Source organism: Amblyomma mixtum, chromosome 6, assembly GCF_055824585.1.
Source record: "Amblyomma mixtum isolate Tamu chromosome 6, ASM5582458v1, whole genome shotgun sequence".
Taxonomy (NCBI): Eukaryota; Metazoa; Arthropoda; class Arachnida; order Ixodida; family Ixodidae; genus Amblyomma; species Amblyomma mixtum.
In genome coordinates, this window is record NC_143017.1 from 50,450,699 (window position 1) to 50,478,298 (window position 27,600).

General features: G+C 45.4%; 1 protein-coding gene across 3 annotated transcripts in view; it reads left to right on the forward strand.

Annotated features, from left to right (window-relative positions):
- LOC149339059 (glycine receptor subunit alphaZ1-like) overlaps positions 1–27,600 on the forward strand; it is a 176,152-nt gene that overhangs the window by 21,062 nt on the left and 127,490 nt on the right. For all 3 annotated transcript variants that reach the window (XM_089547880.1, XM_089547879.1, XM_089547881.1), the window contains exon 2: positions 26,541–26,974. In XM_089547880.1, coding sequence (XP_089404006.1) covers positions 26,853–26,974 — 122 coding nt within the window. In that variant the 5' untranslated portion in view covers positions 26,541–26,852. The remainder of the gene's footprint in view (positions 1–26,540; positions 26,975–27,600) is intronic.

Sequence of the window (27,600 nt, forward strand, 5' to 3'; positions counted from 1 at the left end):
TTACAAAACCCATTAGCCACTCCATCTTCGCCATCACATATCTAATAGCTCTTCGAAAGCCGGATCCACCTGTTTTTTGCATCGGAAATGGCTCGTGTGTCCAGCGTCCGTCTTTTATTGACATATGTTTTTAGCCAAACGCAAGAACAGTTCGTGTGGCCTTCAGGTCCACACGGTCGGGAAATTAGCCAAAGGGGCCACTTTCCTTCAAGGAATAGGACAGAGGTACGCTGACAGCTATGTGCATTCATGCTTTTAGAGGCTTGATATCTCACACGTATACCTCTGCGTTGCGAACAGGCCGCATGGAGTTTCTTGTAGACGTGGGATTAAAATTTCACCTGGCCAGTTTTAACCCTGAACGCGAAGAAAACAAAACCTCCGCATGATTGTATGAAGTGCAGCACGTATAAACTAAAATTATGTCATGGAAAGGCTGTTTCACTGCGATTCTTTCTAGCGTTTCTTTCTCACTATTCAATAACTGTAGACAACGTCAGTTTCCGCCAAGCGAATCTATTATCGAGCACGTGTGTTATCTAATGTAAATGGCACAACCCCAAGCTTCTTATCGAAAGCAAATGCGCAAACCAGAATCGCTTCAATTCTAACCACGACATTTTGCAAAGAAGACCGCATAACGTATAGAGGCTGAATATATCTCTTGTTCTTGTAATAAAGCCAGTCTTGAGGAAATAAACTTTAATATCACTGCTATTATGAAGAACAACGGGAAGAGCCCAGGGCTGCCCCAAGCCACAGCATGTATGGGCATGATGTCTGGGGGAGTAAGTTAGAGGTCCTCATTTCTTTCGCCGCAGGGTAAGCAGTTGACAGAGCGCAAAAAAAAAAGAAAGATCCGTTGCAACCCCGCACGAAACAGGTGGTGAAAACACTAGACACAGGATTCAGAGCGCGCTCTGTTGTAACCTGCCTATGTCTTCGTATATCATGGTATGCATTCCCAGTGACGTCACAAATACCACACTACCGAAGCCTCCGCACTTCGGCCTACATCTTTTTCATGGTTCACGTCAGTTTGTACGTGGTTCTCTTTGGTCAGGAGGACGCTAGATGTTTGGTTTAGGCTCCAACAAATAAGCTATAAGAAATCCCACTACGGCTAAAGCTGCAGGAGCAGAATTTAAAAACATTTTTTAGCATAGTAGGGCGGCAGAGCTTCCGTTCGGTAACAGCTAGCATCAGTTATTTTAGTAGCCTTATTAACACTGAATGGTACGTTTGGCGATTTAAACTCTTTATATTACAAAATGGCGATTCTCCTCGAAACATGCAGTTGAGAAGAGTGGGTCTTCTGCGGTGCCTGGCAGCGATTATCTGAGCTGAAGGGTTGGCAGCAATGACTCCACGAGAGCTCAGAAGCGAGACCCTCCTCACAAGCTGCATGTTTACAACGCAAAGTACATCACAGCAACATGCCACAAGCAGCTACGTCGTGAAGGAACACATTCTTCTGGCATGCCAGAAATTTTCGCAGCCATGTCACCAGTTATTTTTGACCGCATTATCTAAGTCACAAGATTCGCAGTCTTAACATAATCACCACCACCACCACCACCACCATCATCATCATCATCAGCCCGACTATGCCCACTGCAGGGCAAAGGCCTTTCCCATGTCTCTTCAATCAACCCTGTCCTTTGCGAGCTGCGGCCACCGTATCCCCACAAGCTTCTTAATCTTATCCGGCCACCTAACTTTCTGCGGCCCCTTTCCTCGCTTGCCTTCTCTTGGAATCCGCTCCGTTACCCGTAAGGACCAGCGGTTATCTTGCCTTCGCATTACATGCCACTGGCGACACCTGGCAGTTAACAAGAAACATTTTATGAGAACAGAGAAGAGCGCAATTAAAGAAGCTCATTTTTATCGGTTCTCCTCCCTTCCCCTTCTGTGTTGCCTTGATGATTTTCGGGGAGTGTTAATTCCGGTTCATAAAAGCTTTGTAAAGAGTTCATGTGGATAAGACATGATCTCACTGTAATAAATACCACATAGTAAAAAGTAGGTTCTGTGGAACAATTGATTACCGTTAGGTTTTTAAACGGAAAAGAACGCAATCTGACTCTTCTGCTTTCAATAACTATTGCCATCTTTTTTCTCACACAAATAATTAACAGAATGCAAATCATTAACCATCTTTCATTGGTGTGTCCTGCTTATTAGGTTGCATTCTGCCGTGATTTGGACTCGAAGTCGCCGCTTAAATGCCTGTGAGACAAGCCGAGAGTCGAGACCAGAAATTAGGGTACACTACCTCTCAGATAACACAGTTACGCAGAAGTAATAGCACGTAATCACTGACTTTCTTCTCTGGATATGTGCTAACTTTCAGGCTGCATTTTAAGATTTTTTTTTTACTAAGATATACATTTAAAATATTGTCTGAAGAGCTGGAAAGCGAAACAGGTAATTTTAGTACTGTACTTCTGAGAGGTTGGAGTTACGTCACAAAGAACTATCCTGAAATCGCGAAGTCCACCCTCGCGGGTTTCGATCGCACTTCGCCCATCTCCACAGGCCAAGCCAGCTTTCCTGGGCACCAGCAATTATCGTCATCGGTTAGTTCACACCAGCTATTTCTGATAGTCATGCAAATCAAGGAGATGTACCGAATGCTCTTATTTCCCGCGATCATTCTGAGTGTTAAGCATCACACAGCTTGTGGTGGCAGCCAAGCAAACTAGCCGTGCATACTAGCTTCTTTCTGGGGGCTTCAACGTCGACGAAATGACGAATAATCCATTCGACCTCGAAGAATTATCAGCCGACCTCGGTATCGAAACCAATGCAACGCAAAACACATCACCAAACAAGTGCATCGATCCGGAGTTCAGGAGTGAATGCACGGTAAAAGCGATAACGCCTATATACACACTCATTTCCCTGGCAACAAAGCAGGTATTATCAAGATTCAGTAATTATACCGAGCCTGACAACCAACACGACCAATAATAACATGCATTCTCGACATCTAATGGTCGGCCATGAATACATCACCATCACCACAGAAATTATCACCGCACTTTTTATGCACTGCGTCGTCATTTCTTCAACTATTTCGCAAATGAGCTATCGCTGGTGTCACTGGTAAGCGCCCATCATTTTTTTTTCCCCTTTCGGACAGTCGGTATACACCTCGCGCTCCGCCTGTGGTATTAGCAGCCACAAGTGTATTACGGCGCTCCGATCCAAGGCACAGCTAGTTCTGCCTTGTTCTATAGGTGGTCTGTAGACACTCTATAGACTTCTTATAGACTGTATTGCCTTCCTATTATTATTTATTTTTGTTTATTCGTAGTCTGTCGACTGTCAATAGACAAAAGTCTACTAAAAGATTGTGGCCATAAATCTGTAGATTGTCTATAGGCTGTCTATAACACTTGTATTGCCTGTGCTCTGTTCTTTAAGATTTGTCTATATAGAATCTATAGACTTTATAGACAAATGTGTATAGACAGTCTATAGACTGTCTAAAAAAATTGGAATTGGGCTGTACTGTAGGGGGTTCAACTGCTCGAAATTTACTGACGGCATCTCGTGACCGAATGGAGGAATGTGTACTGCATATTTCTCGGGAATGAAAGGAGTCGATATCGGGGGTGGCCTTGTGCCGCAACCGAAGTACACGGTGTTCAGTTCCAGGTTCAAGGGAATGCTGTTCTACTGGGTCATGAGGAATTAGTAGACAGGGGTGCCAGGAATTGGGGGAGGGCCAATTGACCGATCGTGCTAATGGGAGACGTAAGCGGGTTACATAAACCTATTGTTGTCCCTTATTGCGTAATACAAAAAGGCAAGAAGTTTAGGAGTTTGGTTGGGACGAGACATGCTGCAGCAAGTGCAAGCCGGCGCCAGAACTTAGTACTATATTCCCGGAGGTCAACATCTGATAGCGATCAAATTACGCTAGCTGATGTCCTGTTTGCTTCGGAGCTGAATGTAGCCGAGGTATATCTGGTGCAGTAACGTGAAAAGAATCAGCTGAACGTGTCGCGCCGATTGAATGCCTCTTCGCACTCGTCCATCTGCTCAGCTGATCCTCTCAGTGAATAGCCGGTCTCTTCTGTGCTTTATCTTATCTTTCCAGTTCTCCGGAATCTCCAACTATTGCATGCATCGCAGATCACCATCCTTACTTTGGGGTTCCGCAGCAGCTTGTGCTTACAGTGGCAATCAATGTTTCGTAGAAATCCTAGCGTTCGTAGCCCGCAACCTACATGGCTATATAATAAGTGATAAAATCACTTGGCGGTCTCTGGTGATGGAACCGGCGTTCACTCGATCAAACGCTGCATCTACTCTCGCTATTTTTGATTTCTCGGACACGCGTGACATCGATTTCTTATTGGCCCTTGATGAACGCGATTGAGCAACCACCTCACAGATGCCGGTCTGGTGGTTGATGCGTGAAAAGTGCAAAACAATGCGTGTCGCATGACAGAGCACGCACGCGCATTGTTTCATTGCTTTGATTCGCGCATCCGTCTGCGGGCAGGCGTCTGATGCTTACGCAGCCGGGTAGACGAAATCAGTTGGTAGACTGACAGCAGTCTCCGGTCGGTATTGACACGTTGAGACTATCACTTTGGCTACTGTTCAGACATCCATCAAACTAATGGCGAATTTCAATCTGGTTTGCGAAGCGCTCTACGAATCCGCAGAGGAGCAAGTTATCTATAGACAGTCAGGGACCATAACGCGGCGGTCAAATCAGAACTCAGGATCAAATCAAAATCGCCCATTGAAACAACTCTTCAATTTCGTGGAGAAAGAAAAGTTGCTCCGGATCGCAAATTGGAATTCGCCATATGATACGGACCGGAGTAGCAATTGGCAAACACTCGATGTGGCCCAACTCCAATTTCGTTTACATGTGTTGTGTTTGCGTTGCACTTCATCATCTGCTTCGCCAACATACGCAAGCCTTCCGCTGCCTGTTGTATGGGTGTCATTTTTTTTTTATTCCAGCTGTCGCAACGGCACGGTGATGAAGTATTTCTTGATCAAAGAAGACGTGGCTACCTTTAACGAAATAGAAATTTACAAAAATATTGCTTACGCAGACACAGGCGTAGAACCGCATCGGTGTTTCGTACCTCCGAATAACGGATAGTAGGGAATAAAGGAAGAAGCTTGGAACTGCATGCCATGTCTTTCAAGGCACGCAATTTTCGTAAAGGTCGGCTTTCGTTGTCACGACATTTTTGATTTAGGAAACGACTTAGATTATGTTTCCTGCTCCAATCTCACATTACGCACACAAGCATCTTGTAAGAGATCGACCTGCATGCTCTCCGTCGATGCGCCGCAAGAAATCAATGTTTTATGCCAGACGTTTCACTCCAGTGGGAAAATAGCCATACGGTCGCTGACAAATCCTTGCGGAACTCATTTCTTTCAACGACTCAAGCGCTGTCGATCCCGCCATGTTTGTCAAGGCAACCTGGTGTAAGACTATAGCGCAAAAAGAGTGCAACTGGCTGCTTTTGTTGCTTTGCTTTAATTTCTGCTTAAGTATACTATGTTTGTGTCAACGCTGTGCGGTATAAAAAAATCCGTACATATTAAATCTCCAAATCTTAGATACTGGATAAGTCGATGCTGCCAGTAGCTTGCACAACACTGATTCGCTTATTGCGTAGAGTACGGCGGCAAACTGTAAAGCATTATATTGAAAGTTGGTGCGGTTCTTGAAAAAAAGTGACCTTTGGGGCTGCAGAAAAGATTGCATGAAAATGAATCAATGAATTGCTTTCGCATGCTTATTCGAAACTCAGAAATGCACCCGTGGCGAAGAAGGCGGGGCATCCTGGCGTAGATGACATTCTTGCGTGACAGCTAGCGCATACACTTTGGGAAAGGGAGATCTCCGAACATCTGCAGCGCCCACCAACGCGACAGTTAAGTGGTGCACATTTCGGCGCTCCAAGAAGGTGCCTTGGTGCCAGCTACGCAATGCGGCAGAAGATAAAAGTAGAACGGCTCGGGACGCAAGCCGGGCACGAGCAGTTCGGTCCTAGAAGCATGTTGCACCTTTAGTTCTGGCGTTCCACTTTGCAATATCTTTGCATATCTATGTAAAGGAAAAGGTGTGCCCTCGTATAGGTAATGTGTTTCAAATTTGTCACAGCCAATTAGAAGGGCGTTCAGGTACGGGAAGATGGGCATTTAGTCGTATCTAATAAGCCTGAGTTTTCTTAAATGCATTGTGCGTTGTTCCTACAGCTAAACAGTGCGCTTAAATCAAACTGAAGGCTATTCAAAGTAATTCCAGATCTCAAATATGGAGCCAGTGATTGCCCTCTTAATTATTAGCCTATTTCACTCACCATTATGCGAGGCACGATGGTAAGGCACAGTTTACACACACATGTCGAAAAATGCTTTGAATATCACTCGTTTCTTTCGCGCGGTGCGACTAAAATTAATTTTAGTCGCACAGAAACTCAACGACATTCCTGATACGCCTCAATCAGCAGACTGCATTTCACAAACTTTTCTTTGCCTTAGACAAAATGTACCACGAGTTGTTTTGACATAATCTTAGACTACTTAATCCTGACATCAATGTGGTCACATAGATTATTTCACATTATTTCACAGCCGTGTGCTGATCACTGTAGTACCGACAGTTTCACTCCTCGGTCGCTGTGTTCTGCAGCAGTGGCTCCTTTAGGGACTGCCCTCTGGATAAAAAGTGTCACTGCAGGTGCCGTAGTATTCTGTTTAGTCAAACCTCCCACCTACAGCTGCTTCCAAAGGAAGGCATTGCACTCTCAAGGGCATGAAGGTCTTGAAGGGCATGAGCCATAAAGGACGTGTGGACCGGGAATTGGATATTGATGCAATCCCAGGGCCAACGCAGGGAAAGGAAGAGGAGGGCAAATGTCTTCGAATCTTCCCTTTCTTACACCAAGATGTTGCCCTCCTTTGTTTCTTCGCATTTTACCTTGTACGTGCCGTATTGGGTAATCGGCTTAGAAAATATAATCCCTGACGGCACATCAATGTTTCACTCAAATCCTAATGCGAATTTTATGTCATATAACACATGTAGTTATGTGAGGCGTAACGTCCAGAAGCTGAACCTGCTCTATGAGGGACACCGTATAATGGAAGTGTCCGCATTGATCTCGACTTCTTGAGGTACCTAAGCGTACACTGGGATCGCAGCGCACTCGGATGTTTAAGAAACAAATGCTTTTAGCAACCTCATTCTCAGAAGATTCAGGCGACCGCTGAAACTGATATCGAACGTGAAGCCTAAACTGAGGCCGGACATTTCCGAAGTATTCCGAAATCTTCCGTCTGGAGGGTGTCCAGCGGAAACAAACTTCACCCGCGGTTCAAACAAAACAGCTTTAGTTGCTGGATAGGTCAGACAATGCGGCCATTGCCGCATTCTCTAGCGCTGTATGTTCTAACCTATCTGCTCTCTCGCACTGCTGGTTTATTTTGTCATCTTGGTCATCCTTCATTACATGGTTCTCTGATTTGAAACGCTCGTCCCTCTCATAGAGAAACTCCGTGCTGAAAAGCTTTGAAGAACATTTTTTTTTTTGGCGATGCAAGTCCACGGATTGCGTTGCGTAAACAGCAACCCCCGCTGCTCATAAGGTCACCCATAAATCCCCTCATGTTCTGGTGCTCTTGAAATATCAAAAGACTGAGCTTGTACTTCAAACCAGTGACACAGTGCAACTTTTCTACGCCTAATAGGTGCAAGCTCGCAGAAAAAAATATTCGAGGGGACACGTAAGCTCCGCCTTCAAGGTATGACGCGATAGACTGAATGGGTTAATTCCCATATATGCACAAGGTCATTTTCTACTTTGCATTCATAGACCTCTGTGAGTCCTCCTACCCCCGCCCCTGTGGTGCAGCGGTTAAGCGATGCGCCACTGCCCTGCTATGGCAGGTGCTCCAAGCGGTGGGGCTTGCGTGACCGAGGCGAGCGACCAGTCATCAATTTATCAATTTAACTGCCACCTGCCACGGTGGGCAGTTTGCTCACTATCCAGTGGGCAGTGTGGGACGACGCTGCAAGGTCACGTGACCTAGATGGCCTACCTGCCTCATAGATTGCTCCCTGGGCACCACCTACCGTAGTCATGCTGACAATTTTTCGCTCACAGCGCCGAGGCCGACAGCGCCAACGTGAACGGGGCCGTTAACGCGGTCGCGTTATAACAGAAGGCAACATTGAGTTTCTCATCCAGAATAGAAACCGGAGAGACCTCTTTGTCTCTGGTTTGCTGTAAACGTGATTGTCTGAACCTTGAGCTTCCTGCGCTGAATAAACAGTATATCTGTTGACTCTAACAATTAGCGTGCTAGTTACTGATTTCTCGTTGCCGCCTTCACGCACGCGAGGTTGGCGCGTACCTCTGGCACTAGGCAAGAGCGTTATGAACGTGAACTAGTTAGCGCTTTTTTCACAACTCCGGTCGACGCTCGTGGCTATTTCTCACAGCTGGGAAGCAGTTTATTTCCAGAATACATGGCGATCCAATGGTAGAAGCAAAATTTGGAAACCTCCACAGCTAGCAAGAGACGCTAAGGGGTTCGTGCTGAGCTTCTTCCGCATTCCTCGCACAAGCGAGTTCTCTTTTTCTAACCACCAGCCATGTTCCCGGACAGTGGGTGAAACGACGAGGCCTTGTTTTTCACCGCTTCAGGTTATTCCAACAAGCCCGCTTTTCTGCCCGGCCTCACTGCGTTTCTTGGCACCGTTCCTGCCGCTGCTTTGCGAATCCTCGTGTTCTCAAAAGAAATGAACAAACAGCGGAGTGCGGCTGCTTAGTTTCAGCCATGCTTGACGAGGCAGGGCATCGCAGTAAAATCCGGAGATGAAAGCAAAGCTTCTTTCGCATGGTCTTCTATTTTTTTTCTTTTGTTCTTTCGCTGAACCATCTAATATAATTCTCTCCGCCTGTGCGCTTTACGCAAAGGACTAGCGATAAAGATGGCCGTGCTCGTTGCCGTTGTCTGAAATGCAGTTATGGTTGAGCAGCAGTGCAGTAGCGTGCGCCTATTGTATGTTTACATCCAACAATTGTTCGGACGTGATGCTTTGTTTACACCAGGAAACAACATCACCGAATAAATTAAGCACAAAGTTGCCGCTTTGTTTCTGACGTATCATCAATTTTTACCGCTACCGCTTCAATTTAACGGTTTTTTTTTCGAGTGTTCGTTTTGGTCAGTCGTTAGACGGGCTTCTGTCAATCCCTTGACTACTTACATCATTCACATAATTCATATCTCCGTGTTTACAACAGGACCGAGAGCTGCGTCTACAGCACCCTCTGCCAGCGCGGCAGACTCTGCTGCCGGCCCTGTTCGACCGTTTTTGCACCGATGTCTGTATGGGCCAAGTTCGACGAAATCACTCCGTTCTCGACGTAGTGGCGTCGTCCGCGCACCTGCAAGTTTCGGGATGTTAGATAAGGCGAGCATCCGGACTGACAAGCGCCGCGAGCCATGACCGTGGACGTGCGTGACGCCGCCACCTCACAGCCTAAATGAATGGTTATTACTTCCGGCTATACCGGCACTACCAGCAAAAGGCTTTCACTGTAGAATGCTCGCTAATGCCTGTGCAGCGCCAAAAATGCAACCGTCATACCACACCCCTAAACAGCATTGCAAAACTTTCCGACGTAAGATGTCTCTGAATTTCCCATTGGCATGCAGGCAAACATCCAGGTACTTTATTGCGATGGCGTTTGGAGGGCCATGAAGGCGAAAACTGCGTGTGGAAGGTTACAGGTGATGTCTAGAATGATTTTCCACCCTTCACCTGCCATAGTTGGCAGGTGGTAGGAGGAGAGAGGGAAATCGCCCTCTCCACCTGAGGAGTAGGGTAGTTAGAGACTGGACTAATATTACTCGGGAAAAACGACTGAAAATGGCTCAAGCACGATTGCTTTCTCATTTCCTCCTTATCAATCATATTGATCCCTCAAATTTTTTTTTCTTTGTCGGCGGGGTCGACAAGGTTGCGACATCAAATTACGTGTTTTCTTTGGATCTGCGCTATGCTCTTGAAAACAAAGTCGCTCGTGAAGGTTTCAGTGACGCTTTTACACGTCTGCATGTGTTCGGCACTACAATGGAGGAACGGCGTGCTCAAAGGAGTGTGATTATTGTCTCGATCTGTAAAAGTACAAGTATTGCTTTACGAGTAAATATGCGGGATGCCTGCCTGTCTTCCCGCGTATACATTGCTATTTCTGAGGTCGCAAGTCTACCGTTGCATGCCTGCAGGTAGGGAGAGAGATTGCCCTCTCTCCACCTTCCACCTGCCGACCGTGGAAGGTGGAGGGCCGCAAATAGCCCTAAATATCACCTGCCAACTTTGCCGGCATTGACTGAAAAAACTTGTCAGGACATTCCGGTCCATCGAACAATTTTATTGACTTGGTCCTCACGTTTAACTTCACCCAGACAGATAAAGTGCCTACTCGTAGTGGAAGCATTCTTGATATCGTTCTCGCTTCGAAACCTGAGTTAATTGAGTCATGAACAAGCACCACCGGTCTGAGTGATCACGAAGTGCTTTTGTTAAATTTTTCTGTTCTTGTCCTCACTACGCAACCCTCCTTAAATTACATTCGCGACTATAATAAAGCCGACTTTCGCAGTGTTGACCATGAGCTAGAAAGTTTTTCCACTTTTTTCATGAGACCGCACGAGCTAGATGAGTAGAATAAAGCTGTTTGACCTGCAAAAATAAAATCTTGTCCCTTGTTGAAACCTATGTCCTCCTTATTCACTGATTCTAATGAGCCCTGGTATAGCAAGTTCCTACAATGGTTAGCAAACTAAAAGAAGCGCCTCTTCCGTGTGGCCAAGCACACGATTTACATCCAAAAATGGTAAAAGTACAACAAATACCTACATGAATTCATTAGCATACTACGAAGTCCAAAAAAGAAATGTTTTCATGAAGATCTTGGAAGCATCTTGCGCGTTAACCCCAAACAATTCTGTAACCAGGTAACTCCAAATAAAAGTGGTATTCAAAAAATTTCTTTGTTCAACCAGGACTGCTCACATGTCTGCGATGAGGAACGCGCAGATGTTATGAATTCGTGTTTTTCCTATTTTTTCGTGTTTAGAACGAACCTTCACTCCATATTCCCTCAACACCTGTCACTAATTTTTCCCAAATGCCACCAGTTATTGTAACCCATGAGGGTGTCGGTATACTCATAGAAACCCTTAAGTTGTCAAACGCTCTTGGGCTAAACACTGCCAAAATATTGAAGGGAACTCTGAGCATTTCTAGCCATATCCTACAAATTAGTTTTGACCAATAAATTTCTAGTGGCAAAATACCAAATGATTGGAAAACTAGTAGAGAAACCTTAGTATTCAAAGCAGACAGTCGATCTGGCCTTTCTAATTACAGCCCAATTTCATTAACATATATTCCATGCAACCTACTGGAGCGCATGTTATACTCGCAGATTCCATCACACCTCGGCAATAATTCTTTCTTTGATGAAAAACAGCGTGGTTTCAGATCAGGCAATTCATGCGAGTCCCAACTTTTGGAATTCACCACAAACCTTCACTTAAACCTAGATTCTTTTTTTCAAACTGACTTCATCTACCTAGACTTTTCGAGAGCCTTCGATCGCATTCCGCATGGGCCCTTGATGGCAAAACTCTCATGCCTTCACACTGACCCTTTAATCTTATCATGGATTAATTGCTTTCTTTGCGACCGCTCACAGTAGGTTATTGGCAACCACAGTTCGCGAAGCACTAAAGTCATCTTTGGTGTCCTTCATGGGTCGATGCTGGGATCACTCCTTTTACTTATATTCATCATCGATCTTCCTAATGCCATACCATCTTGTATCCCCCTCTTTGCAGACGCTTGTGTGGTTTACCGCCGCATATCTATTAACGATGATCAGTCTCTGCTTCTACGCGACTGAAATCTCATTGAAACTTTGCGTTCAACAAGGTTAACGCAACTCAATATTTCTAAATGCAAGTTTATGCATGTGCCAAGGAAGTACATTACCCTCAGCTACTCGTGCTCATTTAATTCTATACCACTCTCTGAAGCAAAATTATAGAGAAATCTTGGTATCATTGGGAACAACATACTAACCTGGTCTGAGCACATTGAAAAATATTGCGCAGGTGCTTCCAAGTTGCTTGGTTTCATGAGACGATCCCTCGCCTTTTCACCCTCTTCTATCCGTAAACTCGCCTATGAAACCTTTATTGGTACCAAACTTGAATATGCCGCGCGGCGATCTGGAATCCCTATCAGACCTATCTAATCAAACAGCTCGAAGCCCTTTCAAGTACTGAGTTATTTTTCCGCGCTTCTGAGTGTGTGTATGTTTTTTTTCTCCAGGCTGTTCTTGAGCCGCTGTGTATTTATGTTGATGTTTTATGTTAATTTTTTTTTTGTTTTTAGAATAGTGATAACATGAACCCAGTAGTCTTTATTTCTGCTTGATATTATTGACCATTGTATTATTTCTCGGCTGCTTCCCGCCCCCTCCTCATGTAATGCCCTAACCGAAGAGCCTTTAAGGGTAAACAAATGACAATGATGATGATAATTTTGATCGCCCACCTCAATTCCCACGTGCTATCACCAAACGCAAAAAAAAATGCCCTACTTGTTTAGTATGAAGCACCTTTGACAACCTTACAATTCGTCCTCCCACCAAAATGTCCTTGTCGCTGGAATAGCCGCGCAACTGGATGTTGCAGGACAACTTCGTCCATCGCATGTCGGGACTCTTGGATCCTGGTTTACCTGCCACGGTGTTCACACGAGTTGCTGAAAGCATCTTCGGAATGTAAAGAAAATGAGCAGAGAACTGGAAGAAGCGACGCCAATCAAGTGCCGGCTTGAGGTGATAACACACATGCGCAAATTGCTGTGTAATGTTTAGATGCCTTTACGAATACAGGCAAGAAGATCAAGCGGTGTTTACGTTCCGAAGGAGATCGCACGTCTTTGCACCCGTGAGGAGAAAACGTGAGGAGAAAACGAAGGTGTAGGAAAAAATATGCTCCTACTTTGAATAAACCGTGCAGAAAACATATTAAATTCAACTTTTATTCGGGAAATGTTATATATGATGGATCCGCAGGTGCGCCAACAACGGACCCAGGCAATACGCCCTGAATACTGATAAGAACGAGCAGACGTGCACCTCTTGTGGTTGTGCGACATAGTTTCAAGGGGGAGCACTCTTGGCAATGGTTGGAGTGAACATGTCCGCTTGTTATTTAAACTGTTTAAAATAGAGAATAATGCGAAGTTTTAAGCCTGTTTGTTTTCTACAAAAATTCGACGCTCTAAAGATTGCGCAAGTAGAGCTTAGTGTTAACCATACTGCTTCGTGCTGGCTTTTGATCTTCTAATTCAGTCCTTCCTTGCTTGCCCCGATTCGGAGTGACGAATCTGCGCATGCGCGTCTGGAAAGTAATGTATCCTATCTCACAGACTTCAAATAGATTATTTATTGGTGGCACTTCTGAGTGCCTCCCTGACAGCATAAATGGATGAATTTCGCTTTTTTATGTGTTTGTCTGGATGTCTTGGCGCAGTGATTTCGAAGTATGTTTCAAACGTTGCTTTTTAGTTTTTTTGTGACACAAGTAAGTGCTTGCATAACAAGAGGGTACGCAACATCCTGGTCCCAACAAAGGCGGAACGAGAGATAATCGTTTCGTCTTTTCTGTGACGAGGTAGCTATTAAATTTTCCTCTGAGGCAGTACGGCGCAGCAATTTGTGGTGAAGCGGTCAAGCTGGCACTTCAGAAAAGAGAGATTCTTATTCTCTGAGAGACTCTTCCTTTTTTCTATTCTCTCAAGCACATTTCAGAAAACTTTTCAGCGAACAGTTTTGCGGCTGCATTTTGGGACAGCGGCTGACAATTGCGTCATCCAACAGGCGTCGCTACACCAGCATCTGCGCAATCTTTGAAAACCAGTGTCTCAGTTCCTTTATGACCGAGAGCGCAGAGGTATTAGCTTCTGTTCTCCGATGCCATTATTCCTCTTGAAAGGAACGGTGTTTTCGTTTAACTTTAAATGGAAGTACAATAAGTAGGTACTAGCTCGTTCAGACACTGCTCGCTCCAACTCCTATAAGTGCCGTCAACAGTAATTAGAAAGGAATATTCGCCGCGAGTTTTGTGTGCAACGAAAGTGACGGATTACTTTATATTTTATCCCTAAACATTTCCTGTAAACAGTGCTCTTAAAGTTACAATCTATTATTCTTCTCTGAGACGAGAAACGCCGTCATGCCGGCACTTGACGAAGGCTGATGGGGAAGTTACTAACACAAAAGCTTGGTTTTTCGGCGCAAGATGTGAACTGCCTCGCTTCCATCGTCTGCTGCAGCGCTATGGTTTTGTGAAAGATTTGTTAAAACAGGCGAGCTTTCTTCAGCCATCCTATACTTCTTTGAATTACAATCCTAAGCGCAGCGCACAGAGGTCATTTGGAGTGTAAGGGGAACACGATGCGAAACGGTGGTTTGCAATAGGCACTCAGCCTACGAGGTGCCCCTTGGTTAAAAGCTGCAGTACTGAAAATCAGCAGGGAACTAGTAACGCATCATGAAAAAAGCGCGGCACGAAGCCCCGAAGCAGTATTAGTGCACGAAGAAGACGGTGTGCAATGCACAGCGCAAGAGTGGGGTGCAGTTTAACACGAGGCGTGTTCGGCTGCGGCGATAGCCTATAGTGCCCTCACGCAGCGGCCTGCGAAGCTAAACTGTTTGTGCCGCTGTGGTTTGCCTCCTAGTCGTGGATACTATTTTCTTTATTTTTAACTTAACGCAGCGTCGCTATTGCTAGGCAAAGGCACAAGGCCCAAGGACGACAAGATTCAAGATCCAAAGATTACAAGATTTTTGGTCGGTGTTACAGTCGGATACAACTTAAGTCTGCACGACGCTCCGCCCATATTTGGGACCGCCGCACAGAATTTCTCCACGACCAAAAAGTAGTGCATTGTTAAAGCTTTTCCTTCTACATAAGCAAGACACTAATAACAAGAAAAAAGTTATAAGCTCTAGAATTCTGATACCTGGCTTGTTTAATAAAGTCACACGTCAAAAAACTAATTTCGTTTACTGTCGCGGTTGGGCAGCGGACTAATACAAGACTCCTGGACCGCGGCCCAGTGTAACAACTGCTGCTTTTTTTTTAAGTTGTGTCCTACTATATTGAGCGTATGATTGCTTTGGCACTAAATATTGCATGTAACGCTCAAATATGGCGTTTACAAGCAATACCTCATCTGCACTGCGTGAAAGAACGGCATCTTTTGAGGGCAGGAGGCATCATGCCGCGACGGATGAATGTTTGGGCTTGCGAGTTAATTTCACCAGCAGTTTCACTTTACAGCCTAAACACGAATAAGCGTATGCGAGAGTGAAAAGGGCGTAAGCTGTACTCTAGTGCACCCCCTTTGAGAGACAGGGTAGGCTGCCCATGCCCTGGGGTTGATTTACATCACAAAATACGGAATACTTACCATTGGCAACGGAAAGAAATTCCCTGTTGAAAACTAACCATGTTTTACAAGATACGAAGATTTTAAGCAAAGCCGAAAGTTGGGCAAGTTGGATAACGCTCATGATGTAACAATTTTTAGCCTCCGCATTGCATTGACATCCTTTTCGATAACGGATCTTTCTGCTGAACTGATTCTTCCATAGCGCTGAGTGGCGCCTGCTGCTTACAGTTCCTTTTTTCCCCCTCTCACTTGGGCTTCCGAGCAGGGGCTGCGTGTTTATGTTTTTGTGTTTTCAAAGTGACTTGTATAAATTGCGTGCTTCATGAATAAACCCCAGTAGCGAGTTAGCGCTGGTCTGTGTCGTTTCCTTTCCGTCCCTCGTGATCCTTTTGCGCTAACGTTACATCGTTACGAAGATTTTAACATAGGCTTCGGTGTCCCCTATTTGCTAAGCTCAAGAATTTTGGTGTCGCCTTTGGAAGCCTCCTGGCATTGATAACTGGATCTCTGTTGCGAGAGTCAGCATTCCTTATATTTAGTGACCGAAATCTACTCCGAGGTTTGAGCAGCATACCATGCCTCTAAAAGTGCAGCTTACTGCTTTTTATTGCGAAAGCAATACTACTTGCACTTTGCACGTTGACCACCATCGTGCCGCGGCGGTGACCACCATTGGCCTTCATTTGACCTTGATTGCATTAGTTGGATTAGATTGGATTACATTAGATTGGATTGGACTGGACTGGACTGGATTGGATTAGATTAGATTAGATTAGATTAGATTACATTAGATTAGAGTAGATTAGACTAGAGTAGATTACATTGGATTAGATTGGAGTGGATTGGATTGAATTTGATTGCATTGGATTGGATCGGATTGCAATGTAATGGATTGGATTGGATTGGATTGAATGGGATGGGATTGGATTAGATTGTATAACCGATGCGTCACCACAAGTCTAACCACACGCACCACCACCAGCTACACTACCAGCTGTACCATGGCGTAGGTACGGATATTGCTTTCGCAATTACCGGGCTTAACCAAGCTAAGCCACAGCGATTTTTTACTCCCATACAGGCAAATTTCTGTTTAGAGTGTAATTGACTGGAGCATCATGAAAACTAATCTGTGTTGTCGTTCATGCTTATGCAAAACCAATTAATGCTGTAAGATCAGAAACGGCGTTAAATACGCACATCGCTGGAGGTCAACATAGCAGCACTGCTCTCCCTCAAAACGTGAAAACATATCGTAGGTGGACCTGGATTCAATTCGATTACAGTCTGCTGGAGTTCTCCAGTACCCACCTCGCATGCAAAAGTTCCTGGGTTCGATCCCGAGAGCCTCCCTGTATCGACCGGTGTTTCATTGGGTACAAACTTTTCCCTGGCCTCGTACTCGGCTTCTCTAGCGCGGCATATGCTTGGAGGATGAGGGGTTAATAGAATATTGAGTAGCCTGAAGCATCTTGTGCGTATGGCTCTTAGGCCAAGCTGCCTTTGGGCCTTTGAAATTCATCGTCATCTGCTGCACTTCCCACTTATACATTGAATATTTTGTGCTCCACAGATATATTCATGCTCTGAATCAAAATTTCAAAGACGTCCACAAGTTTCTCTTTCTCTCTCTCTGAAGCCCTTAACATACACCACTACAAACACATGTGCTGATGCCTCAGCGCAGTAAATTAGCTGGTTTCAAAAAATTATTTTAAAAAAAATTGCGTGGTTAGGCCTAATGTGAATCAGGTGCGCTCACACTTAGGTTTTTCCCTTCAGTTTCTTTTCGAGGCAAGGTTTAAGAGGGCAATGCCATAGCCGTCTGTTCTGGATCCATTGCGTACGGATGGAAGTTGGTGAAGACGATGACATCCAAAGCAAAGCGCGAGAGACTGGCAGTTAAATACGCAGGATGCTCGGCTGCGGGAATGATATAGCGGTCTAATGCAGTGGCCAGCTAAGATCTGTTCGCACCGACGTGGGTTCGAAGCACACTCGCGGCCATAGAGTGTTCTGCCAGAAAATGTTCTGCCAAGTTTGCCATAAAGCTGTCTGGCAAGTTGCCAACAGCCTGAGGCTTCCGACAGACAAACATCGGCGAAATCTGAGCTTGGGGATTATTGTGCTGACGCAATAAAATAAAGCAAACGCAAGACCGGAGAACATTTTTTTACCTAAGCGTCACCGAACGGTTCTGGAGACAACGCTTTACAGGAAATCAACATAAATTCCTTTATAAAAAATCAACATCGAAACTGTTGCTGTACTCAACTTTCTTAAGTAGCCAGGTCAGCTTTCCTCCTAAAGGAAACGATACACATTGAAGTAATTTCGAAGATTCTACTAAACATGAACTATAGAAAACCTAAAGCTACAGTAGCTTACTGCAATTTTGTAACTACTTACGCACGGCCTGAGACAACCTACCGCCGGCCAAATATTTAGCTGGTGTGCGTGACGGCCGCGTTTTTCTTGCTGCTGCAACTTATGAAGGAGCACCTTGCGAAAATATCAAATCTAAGCACAGGCTGTCTGAGTCCGTGCTTAATATTGAGCTTTCCGCAAGTTTGCTTCGTCGCAAAGCGCAGGAGTGCAGAAAAAAGTGGTCGTTGCGCACACTAGCTGAAGGTTTGGCCGGCTGTATTTATGGGCGCTGTATTGTGAGCCGCGCTTTCTGTATCAGCTTTCACTGCAGCCTTCTGCGATGACAGTGGCTAGCTCTGGTAAGTTTCTGGACCTTTGTATTCCGCTAGAGTTTCGCGTTTCACAAATAAAACCACCAAATATACGCATTGCAAAACTAACAGTAATGGTCTATCACCGCGTTAAGGCGACCTTTCAAAAGACGTGTCCGCTCGGATATGAGGCATCCACGAACTAGATAGCACGTGCTTATTTTTTATCACTATCTCTCTCACAAAGGCACAAAAGAATGGGCGTATTATTTTAACTTCCAGTCCACATTTTTTTTTTTTAGGATAGCGGCTCTGTTTTAATCGCCGCCTTCTGGAAAGAAACGAACATTAATTTTTTTCGGTTGTGTTCTTCATATGCTAATTTATTCTTGAAGCTAGCATTGTCAGTGGACGTCCTGTAGTTCTCTTTTACTTCCTTTATTTTCCCATCGCGATTACTCTGCACATCTGTAGCTTCGTTTTTATTCGCGTGCCACACTCACGCCACCGCCATTCCTAACTTGCACGCCATATTCAGCACCGGAAGGCTTTCATTGCAGCGTGTCGAGTAACACGGCAAAGTCAGTCATGTGATAATGCACTGGCTTGCTTTACAGTTGACCGCATCGTTTCTAGGACCGACAAATATGCGCTGTTTGCGCGCGTACGTGTCTGCGCTTGCGTTTCTCTTCTCAGTCGAAAACACATTCGGTCCGATGGTATTCCAGAAAACAGCCGGCAAAATATGTACCCTACGGAAAAGACAGTCTCGCTTTCTCGAGGCAGGTCGAAGGAAAATGTGCTAAGCGCACAACACTTGAAACGGTTATACCGCTTTGTGCGCACATCCCTTGGTACGTTTGGTAACCATGTCACCTTTTCGTGTTTGCATCTTGCGCTGGGTGCCACGTATCAGCGCTGACAAAGCCAGTTCCGAATGAAAAATAAACCGACAAAGGAAAAAGCAGCGTTCAAGTGGCGCAAAAGCAGTAAGGCTCGACGACTTCTCTTTTGTCGAGCTTAGCAGAAAAACAAACAGCTCTAAGGTCGCTCTGCGTTGATTGAGGAGTCCATTCGCGCGACTGTTGACTGCGTCCAAACCAGCGTCTTTGTAAAGAGTCTAAGCCTTTGTGCTGAATGTTGCAACAGCATGCGAAGAATGTGAGTCAGAGCAAACTAGTCGGCCCGAACATGTCGTAGTTTTGTTGGTTATGCTCGATACCTCAGTCCTTTAGTCGAGTGCAACTGCAGCTAGGGCAAAGCTTTCGTTATCTGTGACCCCCGCTTGTGCATGTATACTCGTTGTTTTATACTCATACTCATACATGTATACCTGGAGCTTATTTAAAAGCGTGAGCTGTCATCTTACTAAAGTCATGGTTTTCATATTATCATAATAAAGGCTGTCCCACGTTGCCAGACGCACATTTCACTGCTGTCCGTATTCGCATTGTCTTTTTACCAATTCCTTCGAAAGAAGGACGTAAAGAGAGGCATTTTACTTTGGCGTTTCTTCGACTGTGACAAATGCAGTCGTGATCGCCGCCTCTCCTCTCCATTCTTCGAAAAATCAACATGGCGACCAGGATGGGTTTAACAATGTTTCCTTTAGCTCTTCTCCATTTGCTCGTAGTTAACACCAGGCTATCAGAACTAAGCACACTCGTCAGTGCTCTACACTGGCCTTCCTGTTCTTGTTCAGCCTCAATCTCGTGCTTCAGCGCTGTTTACCTTTTTACCATTTGTTCCTAAGAGCAAGAAAATACAGAGCCGACAAAACTGATTACCAGTCCTGGCCTTTTGCAGAAATAATACAGCTTCTGTCCATAATGGGTTTGCTCCACATATGCAGAACTGGAGTAATGTCTTCCGAATACGCCCTGAAGTCGTTGTCAACGCCATTTGTGCAGATTGACTGCTCTCTACCGCAAACAGTCACGTGCTAAATAAAATCATCTCTTTGTAGACATTAGATTTATGCAAAGCAAAGTCGGCAGTCCCATGAGCAAAATTTGTTTGCGCAACATGTATTACAAAAATGAAATTGTGTGCTCGCGTTTTTGTTTGCGGCGAAGTGCTGATTTACTTTCCTTTAGTGTGTGAAGATGTATTCAACTTATAACCGATCTAGTTGAATACCACCTATGTGCAACGCTCAAATTAGGTATAGTAAACAATGCCCTTTGCTTGCATTTCTCAACACAGAGTGAAAAACAGCCCCATGAAGTCTACAAGTGGTCCCCTTTATTCAGATTCTAGGCTAAAATTCTTGTGGTGCACATTTCCGCATCCCTTAAACAGCGATCTGCCAATGCTTTTTATACACCTATGTTCTCCCTCATAAGCCGTCGTTTTAGTTGTAATGAGAAGGTAACGAGTAGCCTTTATCGACAACTTCACTCTGAGATTTATAGCTGGTTTTTATTTCCCGATGCTATCAACCGAGAAAACAAAACAAAAAGAAGCTAAAGAAAATGCTCAAGCAAAGCTCTCGGCCGGCAGTTATATGCCTCGTCAAGTTACAAGGGAGAACTCTCATCCTTAGCTCCTCCAAGTTCAGCTCGGCAAGATGTAAGATCATTCATGCATTTAAGAGAAGAAAGCGCAACATTATCAGTTTCAAGTCGGGCAGCTCTTAACCTATGCGGAAAAGTGTCGGCGTTCATAGCTTGCTTGTTTTATTGATTATTCACCCAACTTGGTGACACCTAGGCTGATCAAATAGAGGTTTACAAGCTCCATTTATGACCACATTTTTCAGGGCAATGATCTCTCGTCCAGTGCCATCCTAGCGGCAGTAAGAACAAAAGTGAAAGCAAAAAAAAAATCGAAAGAGAATGCGTGAATTATAAATCTATGGCCTAAAAAGACAATAGATTTTTTCAACCTGCCATTAAGCCCACCTGCTTGCCTTTCCAAAGCCGTCTATAAATTTTCTTGGTGGAAAAGTAGGTCGCGATGCGCATTTTTAAACTGCAGACACTTCGGCGATTCGACACCCAGCCTTGTTTTCGGCAAGCGCACTGTAGTAAAGATGTGTAGTGGTCGGCCCAGACGGTCGCCTCTGAATAATTGAGTCGTCAAAGGAGGACGCCAGACTGCGTTCCTTGGTTTGCTTGAAAGGGACATGTCTGGAAATTGAGCTGTCTCAGCACAACATCGGTATGTTAGATATCTTAGACCAATGACCCAAGGCGGGCTTGAGGCTTCTATTTATCGTGTGAGTGCGCCCCAAAAGCCCCGCCAGCTACTCCCAGAGCGAGACTTCCCCGATAAGGGCCCATGGCGTCGACACAATTTGAAAACTAAATAGGCCCGCTCCTGGCCTTTCTGTCCAAGTACGTTAAACGGTCATATCTCAATCCAAAATGTTAATTCAGTCATTCGTCTATGAAATTTTTTCTGCTCTTGGTCTATGCAATGTTCACCAAGTCGCTGTATTTCGTAAGATGCAGGTTCGATCCCTGCGGGCGCCTTTTTCTAGATACGATAACCTATAGGTCCGTGTACTGTGCGATGTCAGTGCATGTTAAAGAACCCCAGGCTGTTTAAATTATCTGTAGCCCTCCACTAAAGCGTTCCTCATAGCCTAGACGACCTTCGGACCTTAAATACCATGAAACCAAACTACGTTCTGCTTTTCTGGGCACACCGCAATAATCTTCAGTCACTCCGTGAACTTCCGTCCTCACTAAAGTGGCTTGTTTTAAATGGACTTCGTTTGTTTCTGACACTAATGGCTACCTGCTCAAAGAACTATTGATGAACTATTGGTCGTTTCTGCTGGTTACTTATGATTTCTGGCACTACAGTGTTGCATGAAACGCCTATCACCCCCCGTCTCAGCAATGCGAGATGACTGCGTTTTGCTATACGGCATTATTCTTCTAACTTTCTGTCTTAGCCCCGGATGTTTCAAGAAACAACGCGAGTTTGAGTTTGTTCTCTAATAGTGCCAAAACAGCAGAAACATCTCTTTGGCTTCCCATTCCTAAAGTAACGGTTTTCTGAATCCGCTCTGTCCTTCTTTTTTTTTTTTTTTAGCGCCACCCATTTGGGCTTTGGGCAAAAAACTGTGCTTGCTGCTTTTCACGGGATTCTTTAGGCGTTCAAAACATTACGCTGCAGGGAATACGGCTAGTGCTGCGATGTGTTGGTTAATTTGTTTTTATCTTGTTTATTTTCACAGTTTGTACACAATTGCTGTATTTTTATTTTTTATTGAACTACATCTTTTTTGTTCCACTCTTCCTGTACTTACCCGACTCGCTCAATTCTCCGCAAGCGCATTGTGAGCCGTAGTTATGCGCCGGTTGTACGAACGCAAATCAACAAAGCCAAGGAGTTTGGATCAGTAGTTGCCCACTCCTCTAGCTGGTTATATTTAGGAATGTAGAAGGTTAACTGTAGAGAATGACACAGCAAGAATTAAACAGCTGCCTCTTGTTGTTAAAAAACTGCGGCATGTCAAAGAAGAAGATTTATAGTCGAGCACTCCACGGGCTCGGGCCAGCGCGAAAGCCTGGGCCGGGCTCGAAAATGTGCTGTTTCGCCTGGCCTGGGCCGGTGCACCCGGGCCCGGACATCAAGTTGCGGGCGTGGGCCAGGCCTGGGCTTAAAGTTGTGGCCCGGGCTCGGGCCCGCGACTTAAACGAGGCGCAGTATACTTGGGGCGCTCTAGCAGGGAAAAGGATGAAACAGGGAAATAGTTTTGGCTGGTAAAAAATTACTCAAAGCTTATTACGTTATTCTTGGTTTCTGCTGTGGTTGCTATTCCCTCATGACAGAAAAATTACCACCACCGTTGTTCGTTTTTTTTTCTTTTTTACTGTAGCCCGGAACATCTAAGAAAAGTAGCAATCCCTGCGATAAAACCTTTTCATTGATGTGTCGATAAATCACCGCTGCTACATTTTTGTTGATGCGGTATGCGAGAAAGTTCACTAGTACACCTTCGGACGCGCACGCCTGGCCGTGTGAGCGGTACAAGAGATGAAGTTAAAAAGAAAGAACGCAACATCTGCGCCGCAGCACTACAGTGGCATTCTTAGTGGAGCATTGTAACGCGTAACACACGGCTCATTTTCCCGAGTGCGTTCCCCTACTTAAGCGCACAGTACTGCTGACTTGGACTCTTTCAGTTATCAGCGACCACACGCCGTCGTATCCGCCAGAAGGCGCTCCGTATTTGCTCGGTTTTGTAGTGCCGCTCACGACTGGACATTTGATGTCTCATAAGAACAGCTGGCGAAAGACGTCCATTCGACTGCTCAACGCAAAGTCGTCTGTTCCAAAAATAATCTCTGATTGTGTGTCTTCGCCTCCCCAAAAAACACACCTGCTACGATGAAACAATCTCCGATTGTCTGCCTTCGCCTTTAAAAAACACGCTTCTCTGCTAAGAAAAGCGCGGCTGGAGAAGAGCATATTGGTATGGGAGACTTCGGGACTTCAAACTAGTGATGCAAAACTATCGGATAATTGGCTATCGATAGTATAGATAGTTTTTTTTTTGAAACTATCGATAGTGTAAAAAAACTATCGATAGTGCTACTATGATACACTATCGATAGTATTATCGATAGTAGAATCGATCGTATCACTATCGATAACGTTGCTATCGATAGTATCACTCGCGATAGTACCGCTATCGATAGCGGTACTATTGCTAGTTACACTATCGCTAGTAACACTATCGCTAGTAACACTATCGCCAGTAACACTATCGCCAGTAACACTATCGCTGGTAACAATATGATATTATGCATTTGTTGGCCAGCGATATAACCAAACATTTGCTATACCTGATTGGTTTCACGGTCTAATGAGAATTAACTTTCGTAAGAGACTCAAGCTATGAGGGATGCCGTAGTGAAGGCCTCCGGACAAATTTCGACCAGCTCTGGTTGTTTAATATGCAAAGGGACAGTTCGGAAGAATTCCTGGAACTGCATTCGATGAAAGAACAAACAGCACAAGTTGTGCTGGCTCACACGACACCATCGTGCACAGAAGACGTCGTTTTGCTGACGTAACCCCTGTATAAATGCTTTTAGTACAAATGCTTCGCAACTAGGACATTCGCACGTTAAAATTTTATCCAGCAACTTTACGTAGGGAACTTCTGCAGAGCTCGGTGATGCGTAGGCTGCGAAAACCGGCGAGTCCTGTAAGATACTCATACCATCACCTCCATACCACACAGTCGGGAAAACATGTTTAGGATGCAGCGGGTACGCGTGGTTGATTTAATAGAATGAACAGAGCTATATATACCAGGTGGTATCGATACGGCTGTCGATAGTACTATCATTAGAATTATCGAAAGTACTATCGATAGTACTATCGATACTAGTATCGAAAGTACTAACTATCGATAGTACTATCGATAGCACATTATCGATAGTCTTTTTTACTATCGGTAGTTCAATAGTGAATCAAATATTGATAGTATCGATAGTACTATCGATAGTTTTGCATCACTACTTCGAACACATGCTACGAAATAAACAGGCATTTTTCCCTCTCGTCTCCAATGAAACGCCGCCAGTGCTACCATGAATTCAACCTGCGAAATTGTGCTCATTAAAAAAAAAAGTAATTTGCTACGGCTTGTATGATGTTATAATATTTAGACATCGCGAGCCGAAATACTGATTGATTAAAAATCTAGAGGTATGGTGAGGTATGTATGTTAGGTTATAGCGCAAGAAAAGACGAAGCACAAAGCACCACAAAGACGAGCACCAACTCGCAACTGAAGGTTGATTCCTGAACCTAGGGGTATTAAAAGGAACGTAAAGTAGTTTATTACGCCGTTGTGCAAACCCTTTTCATTTTGCTTTCGGCACTTCGGAGCTACTTACAGACGAGGTCCTTGTTTCAAAAGCTCAACGAGCGAACCCGCCATACCTTCTCTGCTTTGTGTGTTTACCAAAAGAATTGTTTCGAGCGTTATTGCGATTTGAGCACCTTTTCGGCCACTTCTTTACTTGGACAGCAGGAGACTACTCGCACACACAGCAATTTAGCTGTTCCGCTACTGCCTTAGCTCTTGAGCCGGGCCAGGGCTCAGTACAGTGAAAATATGGTGGGCCTGGGGCGGGCCCGAGCTCGAAGGCGCGGGACTGGGCCGGGTTCGAGCTTTGAGGTTTGGGTTCGGGCCTGGCTCGGGACTCAGAAAGCGGCGCTTCCAGTGCTTTAATTTCTAGTTCGCCGTTTTCACACTGCTTGTGTCATCGAAAAGAGAAAGAAAAAGGGGTAGAGGTTCTGGGGGACATTTTCATCCACGGCTTTTTTTTCTTTATTGCAGACGCAAAAGTAGTTAGTTTGGTCACTACCTTACACTGAAGTCCGGAGAGCGTTCTACTATTACGAAATCATATCCGTCCTCTTGCGGGCGGGGCATCATCGACACAACGGGTCATAATGTCGGCGGCATACACACATTCAAAAAGAAAAAAATAATAACCTGTGACTGCGAAACCAAGCGCCTACGAACTTGCTACTACGAAACTGCGGGTAGAACGTCGGAATTTTGCATCAGCCATTCTTACGTGCTTGTGCCATTTCTATCTTTTCGGTGCCGCAACTGTTACTGCAAATAGCAGGCGAGTGGTTTCAACGTTAACTCATGTTTAAATACAAGAACCTGAGCTAGTGCAGTTTCTCAAAACCCGCAGTGAGATAGCTTTGAGACGCTTTCATCCAACTAAGCTCGAATAATAAACAGTGCCACTTCTTGGGGGTGACTGCTAAAAAAAAAAAATACCGCTCATTATCCAGTGAAGGGCCAGAAGAGATTCACGTTTCAAGCCCGAGCGTTGGCTCCGGAACACGTTTAGTGCCGCCTCACATCGCATACTTTACTCTGTTTTTTTAAAGCTCCCACGTGGGCAGGGCAGGCAACAGCCCCCATGCTCACAAAAACAAAGGCCTCCGCCGGGTGACGGGCTAGCTCTGTTTACGCATTCTGACTTGACGGCGGCTACGCTCGTTTTCAGCGCCCTTCCCTCCTCCTCCTCCACAGTGTCTGCCTCCTCGCATCCCCCGCCGTTCCCTTCCACTCTTTCTTCAAAACCGAAAACCGTTTAAAGAACGATAAAACCGCAGAACAAAAAAGTGAGCGCTCCTCTTACGAGTGAAACACACAATGAAAGAAACAAACGGTTGCGTTCCCGCCAGTGCCGAAACCGCAGCCCCAGTTCAGGGGAGAAAACAAAAAGGAGTGAAGGGCGTGGGGAAAGAGTTGGCAGCGAGAAAGCATGAACCGGAGGAGTCACGTGACAACGGTGGCTTTTCTCTCCCTCTCTCCTCCCTCGCAGTCTCGGTCGCCGGAGTTTCTGGACCGGACCCCGGCGGCGCGTCGGCGGCGCCGAAGGCACGAGCGGCACGCACGCGGAGTCTAGCGCCAGACGCCACAGAGCGCGCACGGCGGCCGAGCACGACTCTCGGAGCAGCTGCTGTTGCGGCGGTCGTGAAGCCAACTGCGGCCGCTGACACAGACGGAACCCTGTGTTCGCCACGAACGAAGAACGGCCGTCTTTGCTGCCTTCCGTTGATGGACAGGTCGCGGTTTGGCGGCAGCATCTGATGTCATCAGTTCGCACTGCGCGGGAACTGAGTGAACAGTCACGATGAGGTGGTGGCATGAGCGACGAAGGATGGACGCCACGTCCCAGCGAGCCTTGCTCAGCTTCTGTCTCGCTGCGCAACTAGTCCTCGGGAGCCTGCGCGTCGCGCGGGCATTGGAGGCGAGGTGAGTTGGCTCCCATTGTACTGTTTAAAACACTCATTATTTGGCCGTATTTTCGAGGACCTGTGGCCACCGTGACTGCACCAACGCTGTTTGAGCAGTTCGCGAACAGTTTCGTTTTCTGTTTCGCTTCTTCGATAGTTCTAAAACAACCTTATTTCATACTGCAGAGGAAATGTAGCGACTGACCACAGTTTGCTTAAAAATGCCGCTTGAAGCGTAAATACTGTACTTTGATCACTATCCCGCGTCAGAGCAGTCTTGGGGAATTACCACAGTTCCGACACCATGCACCCGTTGTAATGCGTGCTGCGTTTGCGCTGATTTTTACTCCGGAGCTATAAACTTTTATATCATTTTATTTAGCTTTTCAGGTGTCCCATTGTTTCTCCGACGCCTGTTGTCAACATAAAATGATTTTTTTTGCTATTCCTTGCGGAACAGTAGCACTCGGTGAGAAGAATAGCGCTCACTGAACGGTGGTCAACACGTGCTTTTAATTATAGTGTTCCTTTTCGGGTGATGGTTCTTTTTTCCTCGCTTTCCGCCTTCGCGGGCGTAATTTGGAAAGGCAACTTCTTTTTGTTAACTATGAAGCCTTGGCATCTTGCTTGACCTACTGTAGTTGC